The sequence below is a fragment of the Arabidopsis lyrata genome (assembly GCF_000004255.2).
Source record: "Arabidopsis lyrata subsp. lyrata unplaced genomic scaffold ARALYscaffold_7, whole genome shotgun sequence".
Classification (NCBI taxonomy): domain Eukaryota; kingdom Viridiplantae; phylum Streptophyta; class Magnoliopsida; order Brassicales; family Brassicaceae; genus Arabidopsis; species Arabidopsis lyrata.
Genome location: NW_003302549.1, coordinates 19,880,846 through 19,899,998, shown reverse-complemented (window position 1 = coordinate 19,899,998; position 19,153 = coordinate 19,880,846). Strand labels below are relative to the sequence as shown.

The window sequence follows — 19,153 nt, the reverse complement described above, 5'->3', positions numbered from 1 at the left end:
AAGTTCAGCCACGCATCCATTCCCAGTTTGCTGAAAACCTTATCCATTTTTTCCATATGAGAATGGTAATTCATACTCTTCCTAGGCGCCGGCTCTGTCCCACGAGTAAATAGCCGAATTGGAAGCTGTCTCTTCTCTGCCACCATTGAATCTATTTGCAACTGCAACCACCATGAGAAGAATGAAGCAATACGTTTATAATTTATAATGTTTGTCGTCCACATAAATTATTTACCAAAGAATGCAATAAGATTCACATTTTCACTTGAAATAGTAACGTTAGTCACAGAACCACCACGGGAAGAAGAAACAAGACATATCAACTTTATAATTTCTCCACTTAGCCAAATAATGTAATAAAATTCACATTTTTACTGAACTATCAAACGATTAATATAGTAACACCATAGTCACAGAATAAACACAGTAACAATTTTGGAAGGTAGAATAAGCTTTGTCAAATGAATAAGCTATAATCACCATAGGAAAAGGAAACAATATAGATAAACTTTATAATTTTGTCCAGTTATAAATTTTTTTGCCAAAGAATGTGATAAAATTCACATTTTTACTGAACTATTAAGACAGTGACATAGTCACACTGTCACAATCTGTCATAGTCTCACAGAATAAACAGAGTTACACATTAAGAGCAAACATCCAAAAAGAAGAATCTCCTTAAAGAAGCAAACCAACCTGACGATAATGAAATCAGAATCAAACTTCTCTCGTTCTTTCTTAAGCATCTACAAGAACAGCTTCTACATGATCAGAACCAAAGATTCACAAAACCTAGATAATCAAGAATCGATTCCCACTTCCAAGCATAGATTTTGAAGTGAAACCGACACAACTTTCAAGAACAAGAAGAGAGAAAGATTTTTTTTACCCAATTGAGATAATTTTGTGATTTTTTTTGTTCTTACCCAATTGAGATAATAAACCGACGGTAGATATTGTTTACCCTAAACACTTTGTGGTTTTTAAAAAAAAATTGTGAACATAACGGCAGGTACTGTAAATTTATAACACTAAAACGGCAGGGTGTTATTTTCAATCAAACCGAATATACCAAATCAATAAAACAAACGAAATTCGAACCGAATTTATTAAACCGAAATCAAACCGGATTGAAACATTGACTAGCCAGAACGGTACCGTTTTATTTTGGCACCATTTATCATAAGAGGATTTTGAAATTGCAGGTACAAAGTTGCTTCTCCAACATTATATGCTATATAATCAGAAAACAAAGATGCTAAGCTTTTCGATTGTGACCAGGTTTGTGAATTTTTGTAATCATTTATTGTTGGTTTTGTTGTGAGTTGTTTTTAGATGTGAGTTCTTTAATTGGAAACCAAATTTGGGGTTTTTGAAGAGAGGTCATTAGAATTCTTTAGAGATGATGATCCTATGAAGCGTCATACTTATGAGAGAAAGTTTTTTTTACCCAATTGAGATAATAAACCGACGGTAGATATTGTTTACCCTAAACACTTTGTGGTTTTAAAAAGAATACTTGTAAACATAACGGCAGGTACTGTAAATTTATAACACTAAAACGGCAGGGTGTTAGTTTCAATCAAACCGAATATACTAAATCAACAAACCAAACGAAATTCGAACCGGATTTATGAAACCGAAATCAAACCGGATTGAAACATTGACTCTCCAAATTTGGGGTTATTGCAGAGAGGTGTTCAGAATTCTTTAGAGATGATGCCAATGTACTTCATACTTATGATCCTTGGTGGTATGAAGCATCCTTGTGTATGTGCAGGTCTTGGTTTGCTTTATAATAGTTAGCAGATTCTTTTACTTTAAAGGCTATTCTACTGGTGATCCTATGAAGCGTCTCACTATCGGGTTTGTTCTTCGTCTCTCTTTTATGTTTTTAACAAGTTATTGGAGTTATATGCTATAGAGTCTAGTAGAGTAGAAACATAACTAAGGTAACAAAACTGAAAAATCTGGCATGCACAGATGTGGGAATCCTAGGCTTGTGTTTCTATCTTAAGTTTTTCCAGTGACTTGGTTGGAGTTATGATCTCTGAGGTAGCATGATCACTGACTTGGTTTATTTTCTTACCTTGCTGGAATTTTGGTTGACAAGCCAAATTTACTGTTGAAGAAGATGCCTATCATGTCTTCACTCTCATGGCTCAGCTTTTTTTTGGTTCTGTCCTTTTACTTCGGGAACTTGGCTTTGACATCTTTGTTCAACGATATCTTCACATCATGAAAACAATGAATCTTAATCACTTTCATGTTGTTAAAGGTTAAAGCAGTAGAAAATTATAGATAAGAGAATGTCTACTTATTGTTATGAAAAGCTTGTGTAATAACTAAACCTCCATTTAGCTGAAAGTAGCAAGAGATTGTCTACTTATTGTTATGAAAATTATGGATAAGAAGGCTACAAGCTAATGGAATTAGAACAAGAGAATGTTTGATTCGTATCTAAATTCTCAATTGGTTCTGCATTAAGTAGGTGTAGTAGTAGCCTTTTGATAAACTCTCGTTTCTTTTCTTCTGCAGGAAATATGGCTTCTTAGCAATGCTAGGTCTGGCCATTTGCTATTACCTTGCTTCCCGGCTGAGCCTAGCCTGTCTTTGTAAGTTTGATGTTTTGTTAACTTCATTTCCCAGAGGTTGCTGCTTGGTTTGTGGCTCGACACTTTGATTTTATGATTTTGTAACACAACTATAGTTTGATTCTATGATTTCGTAACATAATTCTGTTTACTTTCTTTAAGGTAATGGTTTTAAAATGTTACCTAACATAGAATTTGTTTATCTCCGTGCTCAAACTACAAATTTACAGGGTGATATATAACTTATGGTTTCGGCATGTTATATATCTGCCGACATAAGTACTTTTGTAAACTGAAATAGATTTGCTACTGCCATGGGCCCAATAACTATGCTTGGTCACCAAAATCTTTGTGACCTAACTTAGACGACTATAAATACTCGATACATTAGTGTCTTCTCACATCTTCAAATACAAAGCAACTATTTCATACATCCAGCAATAAAGTTTTATCTTCCAATGGCTGCTTCATTTGTATACCTTAGATCGATTAGCTACGAGTCTCCACTACGACATTATAACAATCGTGGACTGATCAGAGGAAGAGATTGAAAACCTATGGAAACTACAATCAGAGGTGAAGCAAAGATCTGAATCCATTAAAACAATCATCATTGAGCTTGAGATCGAGAGAGAGACATTAATGGTGAGATTATTAGCCAAATAATGTAATAAAATTCACATTTTTACTGAACTATCAAACGATTAATATAGTAATACCAAAAAAAAAAACATATAGTAACACCATAGTCACAGAATAAACACAGTAACAATTTTGGTTGATAGAATAAGCTTTGTCTAATGAATAAGATACTAGATCATGACCGTGCTATACAGCACGGGGTTTTATTATTATTTTTTTGAAATATATTGTTCATTTAATTTGAAACATGTAAGAAATAACATAGTGTAATAGTTTAGTATAAAAGGGAATTAATAATATAGTTTTATGTTTATTACTATTTGGACATTATATTATGTATTATTTATTTGACGATAATTGTATATTTTGTTTGTAGAAGTAAATAATACTATATAATTAATTTTATATCTATTTTCCTTATCATATTTGGTTAATTTTATTATAGGAATTAATGTTGTTGAATCTTAATTTGGTTGTAAATATGACTTGGTAATAAATAAGGAGAGAATATTGTATTTTAGAATTTAATATATTTAGCTGCATTAGATTTGTATTTTTTTATGACATTAACAATTTATTTGGTTTAAGTAGGTATTTATAATTAGAGAATAAACAAAAAAATTGTTGTATTGGATCTAAGTTTTTTAGTGGGCTATATTTGGGTTTGGTTGGTCCAGTTTCATGGTTTACAAAGAGAAAAAATTCTGACAGTTCTTCAACGAAAACTGATGTCGGATTCTTCCAAAATTTCCTTCAATTTCGACGTTAGACATGACAAAGATTGAAGATCTTGCCTTCAATCCGTTCTATCTTCCGAGTAATTGAATTTGTCAAATGTATTTGGTCCAGTATCATAGAATATGACCCGCGGGATAAATAAATTTTTGTTTTTGTAGAGAGACTACATAACATGCAAAAATATTTGACATAAAATCCTTACTATTTCATTTTCTCTTCGACGTCATTGGTTGCCAATATATAATACCTAAAATAACAATTAACCAAATAATATTAAATGTATGCAGATAATCATATCAAAAATTAAGGAAACGTTTATTATAATATTAACTAATGAAATTACGTGGATAGGAATTAGAAATATTTGAAACATACAAAACCTTCTCAAGTGTTTCACTTTGATTTTTTTTTTTAATTCCAGATTTCCAATACACATGCTCATTGAATCAGACTTTGGATGAGACTCTTTGGACGTAGATCTGAAACAAATCATCAAGTCAAGAAATGTGAGAAGAAACAAAATAAAAGGTATTCAAATTCAGCTAAAAAAATTAAAAAAATCAGCTAAATTAATAGATTAAAAAAATCGCCTTGTCAATAGAAGCAAACTCATACAATAGAAAAAAAAATCATTCAATAGTCTCTGTAACGTACGTGTAGGTGAATAATTCATCGTTTTGAGAAACGTAATAAAAAAACTTTAAAATTGCTCTGAAAGTTTGAGTGATATGTGAGTGCTTCAGTGGATTACTATATTTATAGGCATAAGAGAGTCGGTAGAAATTTTAGATTTGATAAAATGAAATCTAAAATAATATATTTTCAAATTAAAGTTTTAATTTAACATTTGTGGAATATGCTAAAATTTAAAAGATGAGAATATATAGTTAAGATATAAATTGGATAATATCTATATTTCTTTGGTACTATATACGTAAACTAAGCAATATATTTATGTTAAGATTTCAAAAAATAATTAGATTTCAGAAAATATTTATTGTTTCCTTAATCCAAGTTATTGTGTGATAATCATATCAATAATTAAGAAAACGTTTATTATAATATTAACCAATGAAATTACGTGGATAGGAATTTACGTCAAAATAAAGATTTGATAGTTAATGATACTATATTTTAGGAACTAAATATATTTTGTTAACTTGTTTGATTGTTGTTTGTTAAATTATATGGAATTTGAATTTGAATATGTAAGTTACTCGAAATTATCCAAAGCCGTTATAGAAATTAATTAGATTTAGTATTAATATGAATTTCAATTTTGGTAACTTAATATGTGTGATAATATTTTTCGCCAATATATAAATACACGTAGACAATTTTCGATCCGAATATGTAAACCGCGATCCCAACGGACAATACCCAACGGACTATAATAGATGTGATTATATTGTTTAGGTAATATAATTAAACCCGTCTGATAACCCAATGACCAGCGTAATTAAGAAATGGATAATGTTAGTGACGTAGATTAATTATGTTTATGGTTAGAGATTTGTAATTGCATATAATGCAATTTCTTACACTTCTCATTGTTACAACTTATTGATGTATTTCTCAAATAATAATATAGGGTCTCTTTAATATATTTAAACCCGTTGACCCGTTTATATATATTAGTGACATGGAATAAAATTTTATGATTAGAATTCTCTAATGCATATACTGTAATTTCTTACAAAATCAACGTTATGATCCTTAGGATGTACTTCCCAAATATTAGTATAGGATAAAGTTATTTTTTGATATTTAGCCATATCAAGAGACAAAGAATTATTATTATCATAAAACTGGAAAGATCAAAATTCTTATTTTATTCAATTGTGTGTAATGTATCTCTATCGTTACAAATTTATTCAAAAATCTTAAACCTCGAACGAACATTCTTGGTTACAAAACAAATTAATGAAGAAAACCAATTTTCATACAAATCGTGAACTATCTATGATAGAGGAAGACGGTGTGGTGTGTGTGTAGAAGATGTTGTCGGCGATTTGTGCAGCGCCGGCTACTTCTCTCTCCCGACGGTGAAGATTGAACCGCCACCAGAGCGTAAACTCTATTATTCGTTGTATCGTGCGACGGCACAATTCCTTCCACCACCATGAATTGCCGTTGTTGTGGATTTTCTCCACCGTTTGTTACTACCGGAGTAGCTGGTCTTCTTGTGTGCAATCTATATTTATGTAAATATCAAGAAAGTTAAAATTATGAATCTATGATATAGTGAGAACGTAAAATGATTATACTATTTGTTACCTGTAAATGGCTTTTAACTTCGTCATTAGTTAAACCATCGACCTTCACCTTCATGAGATCTCTAATCTGTTTAGGTGTAGCAACTGCAAACTTGGCAATAATAAACCGAAATAAATATTACTTGTCGTAAAACTATGATTCGAACAATCAAAGGATTTAATATATTACCATGTGATCCACCAAGTTGTTGAAGCTGATGATATGGATGCAAGATTAATAAACAAAAAACCAATACAAATTGCTTTTAATGAAATCAATTACGTACCAGCCTTAGTCATCCCAATCCCACTATCGATAATGTTCAAGGTGTTGTTAGTCTTGTCGGGAATGATATGAATGAATAGCTCAGGCTGACCATCGAGCTTGCTCTTGTCCGTCAACGACTCAAATCTAATCTTGTCCAAAGCCTATTCCACCAGAATAAAATAGTTTTACAAAGTTGAATCACAATAGATTTCACTCACCAATTACTCTAGACATGGCAAGAACTCCAACAACCCTAGCTCCATGTTCAGTGTAGCCTTGTTGACTTCAAAGAAAAGTTAAGAAAAAAAAATCTGCATTAGACATAACAAATTCAATCATTAGTCAATACCAAAAGAATCTTTGTATGGAACACAAAACAAAAAATATGAAAGGTTTTTATAACAAAATAAAAGAAACAAAAACTTTGTTAGTACTATATCTATTGAATTCACCCAAAAAAACAAACTATTGTTTTCAAAATCGTATAATCTTGACTTTTATTTCTACATGTTCGGTGTTTATTTCTACATGGCTTGAAAGAAGTGTTTATTGTTTGGTGAGATTAGAAAATGGGACTTAGATGTATTTATAGTGTTCTCAGAAAATTGTAGGGTTTTCTTTGAGTGAGTAGAAAATCTCTTGCTAAGCAAGTTACTATAAAATATATTTGGAATTTATTTAGGAAAAAATATAAATTAGCTATGGAATATGCTAGTAATATGCTAAAGATTACCATTTTTATAGGACCAAAATCGATCACATTTATGTTTATTGTTAGCATTCAAATTTTATTTTACTTTTGGCAATAAATCTTTAATGCCATAACTAAAAAACGTTAAAACAAATTAATTTTTTATTAGTATTAAATTAAAAACGTGAATCAAATTAATTTATTGTTAGCATTAAATATTGATTTGTTAAAATAATATATCAATTTATTGTGTTTTTTTAGATATGACATTAAAAAATTATTAGTTTTTTTTTCTAGCATTCAAATAGGAAACCATTTGATTTGAAAATATTTGTTTGTTATAACTACATAGAATATCTTTATAAAACATTTGTTATATCCATTTGATATGAATTATATAAACAAAATCTTTTAATATCTTTAAATCCGTTTGATCCATTGACCAATTAATATATATTAGTGACATGGAATAAAATAATTATGAAGAGTCGATTATTTACAAATTAAATATTTGATTTCCATATATTTTAAACTCAAATCGAGTTTACAAAAAATTAGGAATGTTTAGTGAGTTAATTTATTATATAACATTTTTTTAATGATATATCCTTTTCAATTTTCAGTAACATTTTCAATTTTCAATAATATTTTCGATAACATTTTCGAATAGTGGATTAATATATAACATTTTTAATAACATTTTCGAACTATATGATTACTATAATTCAAAATAACATTTTCTTTATAAATTCGAATTATATAAAAAAAATCAATGATATTTCATTTTCAATAACTTTTTCGAATAATGGATTAGTATATAAAATTTTTGAATAATTTATTAATAACTTAGAACGTTAACATATGATTACTATAACTCAAAATAACATTTTCTTTATAAATTCGAATTATATAACATTTTTTTTTTATAAATTCGAATTATATATAAACAAAATCTTTTAATATCTTTAAACCCGTTGACCCGTTGACCCATTAATATATATTAGTGACATGGAATTAATTTTATGATTAGAATTATACAATGGCATATATTGTAATTTCTTACAAAATCTAAGTTATGACTCTTAGGATGTACTTCCCAAATATTAGTATAGGATAACCACCACAGGAAGAAGAAACAATATATATAAACTTTATAATTTTGTCCACTTATAATTTTTTTTTGCCAAAGAATGTGATAAAATTCACATTTTTACTGAACTATTAAAACAGTCAATATGTCATAGTCTCAGAGAATAAACAGAGTTACACATTAAGAGCAAACATCCAAAAGAAAAAAGAAGCAAACCAACCTGACGATAATGAAATCTGAATCAAACTTCTCTCGTTCTTTCAAGTGAAGGGTCTTAAGCATCTACAAGAACAGCTTCTACATGATTAGAACCAAAGATTCACAAAACCTAGATAATAAAGAATCGATTCCAATTTCCAAGCATAGATTTTGAAGTGAAACCGATACAACTACAGTAGAACCTCTATAAATTAATACTCGATAAATTAATAAACACGATAAATTAATAAATTTGGCCGGTCCCGAATCGGGCCAGTGTAAAAATTAACCAAATTCGATAAGATAATAAGTTTTTTGAAATCCCTATGTAAAAATATAGTCCCAATAATATCATAAATTAATAATCATGTAAAATTGCATATATATATATATATATATAATATTATATATATATATAATAGTTTTAGTATTTTCATATAAATAGTCAAAAAATTTTGTAAGTTTTCAAATTTGAATATACATAATTTTTGTTTTAATAATCGTATAGGTTTTTAAAATACAACAATAGATGTCACTATTTGTGAATTTTAATTTCTGTATATCGTTGGTATATGTGAATTCTATAATCGTTGTTATTCATTGTCAAAATAAATTATTTTTTCTTCGAAATATTAAGTGTTTAAGGCTAAAACTATAAAATTTATAACATGCAGAACATTAATTTTATTTAGATCACATTGCTTTACCTCGTATTTTTTTTAAAAAAAATTTCACAATTGAAACCAAAATTTCAATACTATTAATTTATATATAAATTAATATTACTATAAATTAATAAAATATCATGGTCCCAACATTATTAATTTATAGAGGTTTTACTGTATCAAGAACAAGAAGAGAGAAAGTTTTTTTTTTACCCAATTGAGATAATTTTGAGATTTTTTTTTTCTTACCCAATTGAGATAATAAACCGACGGTAGATATTGTTTACCCTAAACACTTTGTGGTTTTAAAAAGAATACTTGTAAACATAACGGCAGGTACTGTAAATTTATAACACTAAAACGGCAGGGTGTTAGTTTCAATCAAACCGAATATACTAAATCAACAAACCAAAGGAAATTCGAACCGGATTTATGAAACCGAAATCAAACCGGATTGAAACATTGACTCTCCAAATTTGGGGTTATTGCAGAGAGGTGATCAGAATTCTTTAGAGATGATGCCAATGTACTTCATACTTATGATCCTTGGTGGTATGAAGCATCCTTGTGTATGTGCAGGTCTTGGTTTGCTTTATAATGTTTGCAGATCTTATGAAGCGTCTCACTATCGGGTTTGTTCTTTGTCTTTCTTTTATGTTCTTAACAAGTTATTGGAGTTTAAAACTGTGATGGAGTAATACTAAGTTGGGTTCCAGCAGAATGATACGATTGGTGTATCAAGAAGAATGTGAATGGGAGACAAAGCAAAAAGAAGACACGTGAGAAGGAAGCCTGCTTGAAGAAGCAGATATATTAAGGATCTAAAAATATCTTTAACAAACTTTGTTCTAGTATAAATACTGGCTCTGAATGTTTAGAGAGGTACATGTTGTTTCTTGTTGAATCTTGTGTGAGTCTCGCATGAGAGATTCGAGAGCTGAGCTAGTGATGTGCTAGTCTCTCTCGTGGTTTGTACTAGTTTGGTTAAAGAATAAAGGTATCGATATTGAAAACTTAACACAGAATCTAGTATAAGTTTTCATTTGATTTTCCACTAAACTTGCTTCCTTTGGTCTGCAGGAAATATGGCTTCTTAGCAATGCTAGGTCTGGCCGTTTGCACAATCTATCTGAAGGACATGATGACTTCTTAGTATTTTCTTAAAACATCATTTATTCGGAAGTAATCTCTCTGAAACACTATATTGTCACATAATTGTTTTTAATGTTTTTACTATTTTTATGTTTATATATGTTTTTCTTTAGAAAAATTAAAAATTAAATGATTTCCTAATCTATCAGCAAAAACCTTAAACATCAATTATTTTGAACTAGGGAGTATGTGAATCACATGATGGTTGAAATTTTCAAAAACATTTCTCTCATGACTTTCTTCTTTAGTATTAGTGACTAATATGATAGGGACCCTGATTTTGTAGTTAGCAGAATTTTCCATGAAATATCATTTTTTTGTGTTGAGAAACATCCATGAAGCTTCTCGTTGATATTTGATAACAAAGTCAACGTTCTGTAACCAATATACACAAATACACAAAGCCTCTTAATCTTTCCTTGCTTCTTCTCAAAACTAAACAAAACTGGTTGCATCATTTCAATAAACAAACAAACCCTTTCGATTTCTTTCTGCAAATTGCTTTCTGAAAAGCTCTGAAATATTGGTCTTCTCTCCATCATATTCTAATGGATTCTTCTTTTTCCTTTCGCTTTTGTGCTGCTGCAATAACTTTGTTCACTTTTTTGGGTACAATATATTTCATGTTTTATATAAAATTCAGATTCCATCAAGAAAACAAAGCACTAACTTCTGCTTCCTCTTCTTCTTCTTCTTTATCTGTTTCATCTACTCCATCTTCTTTGTCTCGAAATTCGAAACATCATGTCTTCCCGAGCTTCCATGGGCCAGATGTTCGAAAAACTTTTCTTGCTCACATGCTAAAAGAGTTCAAAGGAAAGGGAATCGACTCATTTATTGATAATGATATCGAGAGGACCAAGTCAATCGGTCCTGAACTCATAGAAGCTATCAGAGGATCGAAGATCGCGATCGTCTTGCTTTCGAGAAACTATGCTTCTTCGTCATGGTGCTTAAACGAGTTGATGGAGATCATGAATTGCAGGGAGGATTTGGGTCAAATAGTAATGACCATTTTCTATGATGTAGATCCAACTGATGTAAAGAAACAAACCGGAGATTTTGGGAAGGCCTTCAAAAAAACTTGTAAAGGTAAGACAAAGGAGGAGATTAAGGGATGGAAAAAAGCCTTGGATGGTGTGGCCACAATAGCCGGAGAGCATTCTCGCAATTAGTATATGCCCACTTTTTTTTTTATGTACTTGCCATATTTATATTTTACTGACTCATCAAACTGCGTTTATTTGTAGCCATTAAAGAATAGCAAGCTAGAAAACTAATTACAGTAAAACCTCTATAATTTAATAACCTCTCTAAATTAATAAATTCTTCCGGTCCCGAGTTGGGATCATTGTAAAATATGACATAAATCGATAAATTAATAAGATAATATGTTTTGGATGTGTATGAGAATGTTAAACTAATTAATGGATGTATCTTGATGTCCCCAATGTTAGGGATAATGAAGGTGCCATGATTGAAAAAATTGCCACAGATGTTTCGAACGTGTTGAATAATGCTACACCATCAAGGGATTTCGACGCCTTCATCGGAATGGGAGTTCATATAGCAAATTTGGGATTATTACTACGCCTAGATTTGGATGAAGTGAGGATGGTTGGGATTTGGGGTCCGTCTGGGATCGGTAAGACCAGCATTGCCAGATCCATGTTTAATCAAATCTCCAGCAGCTTTCAACTGAGCACAATCATGGTGAATATCAAAGGATGTTATCCAAATCCTTGTCTCGATGAGTATAGAGCACAATTGCAACTTCAGAACCAAATGTTGTCTCAGATTATCAACCAGAAAGATATCAAAATTTCTCATCTAGGAGTCGCTCAAGAAAGGTTGAAAGACAAGAAAGTTTTTCTTGTTCTTGATGATGTGGATCGTTTAGGACAATTAGTTGCATTGGCGAATATTGAGTGGTTTGGTCGTGGAAGTCGGATTATCATCATAACAGAAGATCTCAGAGTTTTGAACGCTTATGGAATCAACCATATTTACAAAGTGGATTTTCCATCAATTGACGAGGCTATTGAAATCTTTTGCATGTATGCATTTGGTCAAAAACAGCCATATCATGGTTTCTATATGAGCTTGCTGGAGAAGTAATACAACTTGCCGGTAGACTCCCTTTGGGATTGCGGGTATTAGGCTTCGCTTTGCGGGGAATGTCCAAATATGAGTGGAAGATTACCCTACCAAGATTAAAAACTTGCCTTGACGGAGAAATTGAGAGCATTTTAAAGTTTGGTTACGATGTCTTATGTGATGAAGATAAAGAATTGTTTCTTTATATAGCCTGCTTTTTCAACTCTGGGCCAATTTACAAATTGGAAGAGCTTCTAAAAAACTACTTGGATGTTGGGAAAGGGTTGCGCATATTAGCTGAAAAATCTCTCATACATACACTTGTGGGAGCAGGATTCGTAAAGATGCATGATCTGCTAGTACAATTTGGAAAGGAAATTTCACGTAAGCAATTCAATCATGGCTTTGGAAAATGTCAGATTTTAGTCGATGCTAGAGATATATGTGAAGTACTCAGCGATGATACAACTGTAAGTGTTAAGATTATTTTCTCATTCCATTGCTTCCTATTGAGATTATTTGATAAACTATCATTCTCTACTTATGTTTCTTTTGGTCCTTTTTCAGGATGGTAGACGTATTATAGGGATAAATTTGGACTTATCTCAGATTGAAGAAAATTTTAATATAAGTGAAAAAGCAGTTAAAAAATTGTCTAACCTCAGATTCTTGAACATCTATAGTAGCGATCTTCCTCATCCGGACAGACTGCACACAATGCAAGGTTTGAATTGTCAATATTTTCGAAAACTTATATCACTCCGTTGGATGCATTTTCAAAAGACAAGTTTGCCTTCTACCTTTAATTCGGAGTTTCTCGTCGAGTTAACCATGCATGACAGCAAGCTTCAGAAACTATGGGAAGGAACTAAAGTAAGTGATTTTGGCATTTCAAATTTATATATATTTTCATTAAATAAAATTATTGAATCTTACCACACTGATGTTTTTAGTATGATTATTTATAGGGAAATTCTCATAAATAAAACGGGAAAATTCTTAAAAAAAACCCCAACTATTTAATATTTGCCAGAAAAAAACCTGAACTTTTTTCGATGACGGTAAAAAACCCCAACTAATTTACCGCTGAAAAAAAAAACACGAACTATTTTGTTTTTCCAATTTCCTCTCGTCTCCGTTACGGGCGTTAATGCCGTTACTATTTTTTGGGAAAATTCTTGAAAAAAATCCAAGTTATTTAAGTTTGCCAGAAAACTACCCAAATTATTTGTTCGTTGCCAGAAAAATACATAGATCAACATTTTTCTTTTCTTTTCTTTTTGCCTTCCATCAACAATGTAAGATGGTGAGAGCTATTAACTTTTATGTGTTATCTTGAACCTCATAAAAATTTTCAGTTTTCACTATTACTTAGGACAATTAAATTTAAGAACAAAAATATACAAATAGATTAGTCGATTTTCAAATTTTTAAATTAGATTTGTTTTTGGATCTATTCAGACTTTACAAATTTTGGGACATCATCAACAATGGAACACTAAATTTCATAAGAGCCCCAAAAATCTTGGTAGATCTTCAAAAATTCTCAAACATAAATCGCAAAAAAAAAAATACTCCAATCAAGCTAAATCCACCAAAATTGAAGGTAAAGCTAGCTTAATCAAACCAACTCAACGCTAAAAATAACGACTAATCTAATTGTGTTTTTTTTTTCTAGTTAAAAAATTAGGGAATCAACTAATGTAATTGTGAGTTTTGTTCTAATTGGAAAATTGAAAAATCGATTAATTTAATTGTAGTGAGAATTTGTATGAGATTCAAGAGAACACATAAAGTTATGAGGTCTAACCACCTTACATTGTTAATGAAATAAAAGAAAAAGAGAAAAATCTTGATCCGTATATTTTTTTGGCAACAAAAAAATAATTCAGGTATTTTGCTGGCAAAATTAAATAACTTAGGTTTTTTTTAAGGAATTTTTCTAAAAATAGTAACGGCGTCAACGACGGCGTTAACGGCCGTAACGGAGACGAGAGGAAATTGGAAGAAAAAAATAGTACGTGTTTTTTTTGTCAGAGGTAAATTAGTTGGAGTTTTTTTCCGGCATCGAAAAAAGTTCAGGTTTTTTTCTGGCAAATATTAAATAGTTGGGGTTTTTTTTAGGAATTTTCCCTAAATAAAACACTAAAATTTTAGTTTTCCAAAAATGCCAAATGTTCCAAAAATACCAGTTAAATCTTAAACCTTAAAATTACTAATTGAATAACGGGTCATTTTAATAAAATACCAAAATTTTCCAAATCATTGTTCCAATACATCCCCCTAAACTTTCAACCTTTAAAACTAAACCCTAAACATTAAAACCTACCCCCTAAAAACTATAACCTAAATCTAAATTAAATAATTAATCAAAATCTAAAAATCCAAATTTTGAATCCTTTTAAATCAATTTTTGTGTTTGTGGTATTTTTGGAAAACAAAAAATTGTGGTGATATTTTGGAACATTAAACTAATAGTGGTATTTTTTGCTATAAAACTTGAAGTGTGGTATTTTGTTTTTGGTGTTCCAGAACTAACTGAATCAACATATTCTTATTTGTCTCTGTAGCCACTTAGAAATATCAAGTGGATGGTGTTGAGTAATTCTAAAAATTTGAAGGAGCTTCCTGATCTTTCAACTGCCACCAATCTTGAAACCTTGATTCTAGAAAACTGTTCAAGTTTAATGGAACTTCCATCCTCTATTGGAAAACTCTCAAATCTCGATTATTTGTGTCTCGGTGGTTGCTCAAGCCTGTTGGAGCTCCCTTCTTTTACTAAAAATGTCACCGGTCTCGTGGATTTAGACCTGAGAGGGTGCTCAAGTCTAGTAGAGATCCCCTCCTCTATTGGTCATGCCATAAATCTTCGAATATTGGATCTTTCTAAATGCTCAAGTTTGGTGGGGCTCCCGTCCTTTGTTGGGAATGCCATTAATCTTCGAAATGTGTATCTCAAAGGGTGTTCAAATCTAGTTGAGCTTCCTTCATCTATTGTGGATCTTATTAATCTTGAGAAATTAGATCTTAGTGGTTGCTCAAGTCTGGTGGAGCTCCCATGTATCAGAAATGCTGTTAATCTCCAGATGTTGGATCTTAGTGATTGTTCAAGTCTGGTGAAGCTCCCTTCTTTTGTAGGAAATGCAACCAAACTCGAGAAATTGAATCTCACTAATTGCTCAAATCTTTTGGAGCTTCCTTCTATTGATAATGCAACTAATCTTCAGGAATTGTTACTCGAAAATTGCTCAAGGCTTATGAAGCTTCCTTCCACTCTCAGAAATGCCATCAACCTCCAGTTAATTAATCTCAAAAATTGTTCAAATGTTGTGAAGATTCCCGCTATCGAGAATGTCACTAATCTCAACTTATTAGACCTTAGCGGATGTTCAAGTCTTGTAGAGATCCCTCCCTCAATTGGAACTGTCACTAGTCTCCACAAATTATATCTTAATAGATGCTCAAGTCTCGTGGAACTTCCCTCTTCTATCGGAAATATCACTAGTCTCCAAGAGTTGAATCTCCAGGATTGCTCAAATCTACTGGCGCTTCCCTTCTCAATTGGAAACCTTCATAAATTGCAAGAGTTGCATTTGTCTTTTTTTTTTTTTGTCAAACAGTTGCATTTGTCAAGATGCTCAAAGCTGGAGGTCCTTCCGATCAACATCAACTTGGAATCTCTCAAAGTTCTTGATCTCATCTTTTGCACGCGGTTGAAAATCTTTCCAGAGATTTCCACAAACATTGTATATCTCAATCTTGTTGGAACTACAATAGAAGAAGTGCCTTTATCGATCAGATCATGGCCTCGTCTTGATATATTCTGCATGTCATACTTTGAAAACCTTAATGAATTCCCGCATGCTCTTGACATCATCACATGTCTACATTTGAGCGGAGATATACAAGAAGTTGCTACATGGGTCAAGGGGATATCTCGTCTAGATCAAATTTTACTCTACGGATGCAAAAGGCTGGTATCACTACCTCAGCTACCAGATATCTTATCAGACCTAGATACAGAAAATTGTGCATCACTGGAGAAACTAGATTGTTCCTTTCACAATTCGGAGATTCGTCTCAATTTTGCTAACTGCTTCAAACTGAATAAAGAAGCAAGGGACCTCATCATCCAAACATCGACTAGTAAATATGCGATCTTACCTGGTCGAGAAGTGTCTTCATCCTTCACTTACAGAGCTGCTGGAGATTCCGTGACAGTGAAGTTAAATGAAGGGCCTCTTCCTACATCATTGAGATTTAAGGTTTGCGTCTTGATAATATATAAGGGTGACGAGAAGGCTGGTGATACGAACACGAAGCATGGAGAATTTTTCATCTTCTACCTACAAAATGGCAACATTGGTTACAAATATCTTGATCCACTTGTCACGGGGCATCAGTACATATTCGAAGTTGAAGCAGAGGTAACTTCTAGCGAGTTTGATTTTTACTTTGCTATCGGCCGTGAGGAATGGAAGATAGTAGAATGCGGAGTATGCGAACTCTGTGAGTCTCTTCACGTTGATGGAGGCTGTGAAGTAGACAGAGAAGCTTGTGGGGCACGTAAAATCACAGGAAGCTTATTGTTTGAGCTGGTGGCCTAAATATTCAGTTACAATTATGGTATACAACAATTGACATCTTATTTCTTCAGTAATTTTGTCCCATATTGGTTTTTATGTTATTGTAATCGATTTTTGTTGTTATCATGGATCTTGATTTGGATGCGCATATTTTTGCGCTCTTAACTTGAATAATTAATTAATCATATCATTTACTTTTAACGATATTTTAATACACAATAATATATTGAAACACTAACTATTGCTCTGTTCTGCAGGAAATATGTATGGCTTCTTAGCAATGCTAGGTTTGGCCGTTTGCACAATCTCGTTCTGCTTGGTTTGTGACTAGACACGTTGATTTGGTGATACTGTAACTGTAACGCCCGTGTTCCAAAAAACAAAATATAAAAATAGATGTTTATGTCGGGAATTGAAGTAGAGTCGGTTCAATTTCAACTGGGTTACTAAAAGATCCGATTTATTAACTAAATAAAAGAGGTGGTTTAATTAATTCTCGGTTTAGTAAAATCTTGGTTTAATCAAATTAAACCAGAGAACCCTATTTTTCTCTATATAAAGACACCAGCCTCCTCAGCCTCCTCTCTAGTCGTGACCTGCAAAAGAAAAAGAGACAAAGAGAGCTAAGTTTTGTGAGAGGAAGGAGAGGTTGAAATTTGGGTGAAAGGAGAAGAGAGGCAGTCATAACACGTTTTGGTATAACAGAGTTTCGACATACCAATTCGTTTCCAAAGGCGACGAAATTTTCAGGGATTGTAGGTAAGACTTATATCTTATTGTGGCCGTTTGAGGATATTGATTTCTATCAATTTACTAAGAGTTATCTCTGTTTTTGTGAGACCTTTTGTTTCAGACGCGATTTGGACCAGTGTCTATTTAATAGAAGATTACGAGCAAATCCTTTTTACGATAATCACGAAATTTTTTGGGTAGCTTCAGGACGTCTAGGAGAAGCTTTTCAACGGAGGGATTTGAAAGTGGACGGTTAGATATCGTTTCGTGATCCAATCTTTCAGGCTGACGGTTCTGTGATTTTTCCAGAATTTTATAGTTGGGTTTAATTGATGTTTTTATTGTTGTGGTTGGCAATTAGGGTGATTTGAGATACTGTTGACGTGAGAAAAAAGTCAATTGTGGTTGTGTGGTGTTGTTCTTGTTCAAAAATCATCCCTAAGCTGAGGTGAGTGCGTAACCATGAGCTTATATAAGCGATTGGGGTTATGTAACTTGTTTGTTGTGATGTGTAGGTTGAATTTTGATGGATCCAACAATTGACTCCGTGAGATGGTTGTATTATTGGATGATTGTCATTGGTTTGGTTTGTTTTCATGAATTATGTGTTGACAATCATCCAATAACACAACCATCTCACGGATTCAATTATTGGATCCATCAAAAATCCAACCTACACATCACAACAAACAAGTCACATAACCCCAATCGCTTAGATAAGCTCATGGTCACGCACTCACCTCAGCTTATGGATGATTTTTGAACAAGAAAAACACCACACAACCACAATTGACTTTTTTTCTCACGTCAAAAGTATCTCAAATCACCCTAATTGCAAAACACAACAATAAAAACATCAATTAAACCCAACAATAAAAATTCTGGGAAAATCACAGAATTATCAGCCTGAAACATTGGATCACGAAACGAGTTATAACCGTTAAAATTCCAATCCCACCGTTGAAAACCTTCCCCTAGGTGTCCTGAACCTACCCACAAAATTTCGTGACGATCGGAAAAAGGATTCGTTCGAAATCTCTCTTTGAACACGAACTGGTCCAAAACGCGTCTGAAACAGAAGAGCTCACGAAAACAGGGATAATTTTTAGAATATTGACTCGAATCAATATCTGTAAACGGCTATAACTAGATATAAGTCTTACCTACAATCGCTGAAAATTTCGTCACCTTTGGAAAAGAATTGATATGACGAAACTCTGTTCTACTAAAACGTGTCCTGTCTGCCTCTCTTCTCCTTTCACCAAACTTCAACCTCTCTCTCTCACACTAACAAGCTCTCTTTCTCTCTTTTTATTTGCAGGTCACGACACAGGAGAGGAGGCTGGTGTCTTTATATAGAGAAAAATAGGGTTCCTTGGTTTAATTTGATTAAACCAGGATTTTACTAAACCGAGAATTAAGTAAACCACCTCTTTTGTTTAATT

The 19,153-nt window shown here is 32.1% G+C and overlaps 2 protein-coding genes and 1 pseudogene across 2 annotated transcripts; 2 read left to right on the top strand and 1 right to left on the bottom strand.

Moving 5' to 3' along the window:
* Positions 1 to 705: 705 nt before the first annotated feature.
* On the top strand, positions 706 to 10,319 carry LOC110226547 (annotated as a pseudogene).
* LOC9306577 (transcription factor HHO3) lies at positions 5,712 to 7,046 on the bottom strand. Its single transcript, XM_021019606.1, has 3 exons — positions 6,517 to 7,046; positions 6,252 to 6,334; positions 5,712 to 6,176 (listed from the first exon to the last, which is right to left on the bottom strand). Exons 1-3 carry the CDS (start codon positions 6,527 to 6,529, stop codon positions 5,931 to 5,933), a joined length of 342 nt encoding a protein of 113 aa, XP_020875265.1. The 5' UTR covers positions 6,530 to 7,046; the 3' UTR covers positions 5,712 to 5,930.
* Positions 10,320 to 10,841: 522 nt separating the features above from the next.
* LOC9306576 (probable disease resistance protein RPP1) lies at positions 10,842 to 17,003 on the top strand. The gene is given in 5 exon segments (XM_021019607.1): positions 10,842 to 11,467; positions 11,751 to 12,387; positions 12,390 to 12,860; positions 12,958 to 13,263; positions 14,961 to 17,003. Coding segments are annotated over 5 exon segments (4,077 nt in total). The 3' UTR covers positions 16,998 to 17,003.
* Positions 17,004 to 19,153: the final 2,150 nt, after the last annotated feature.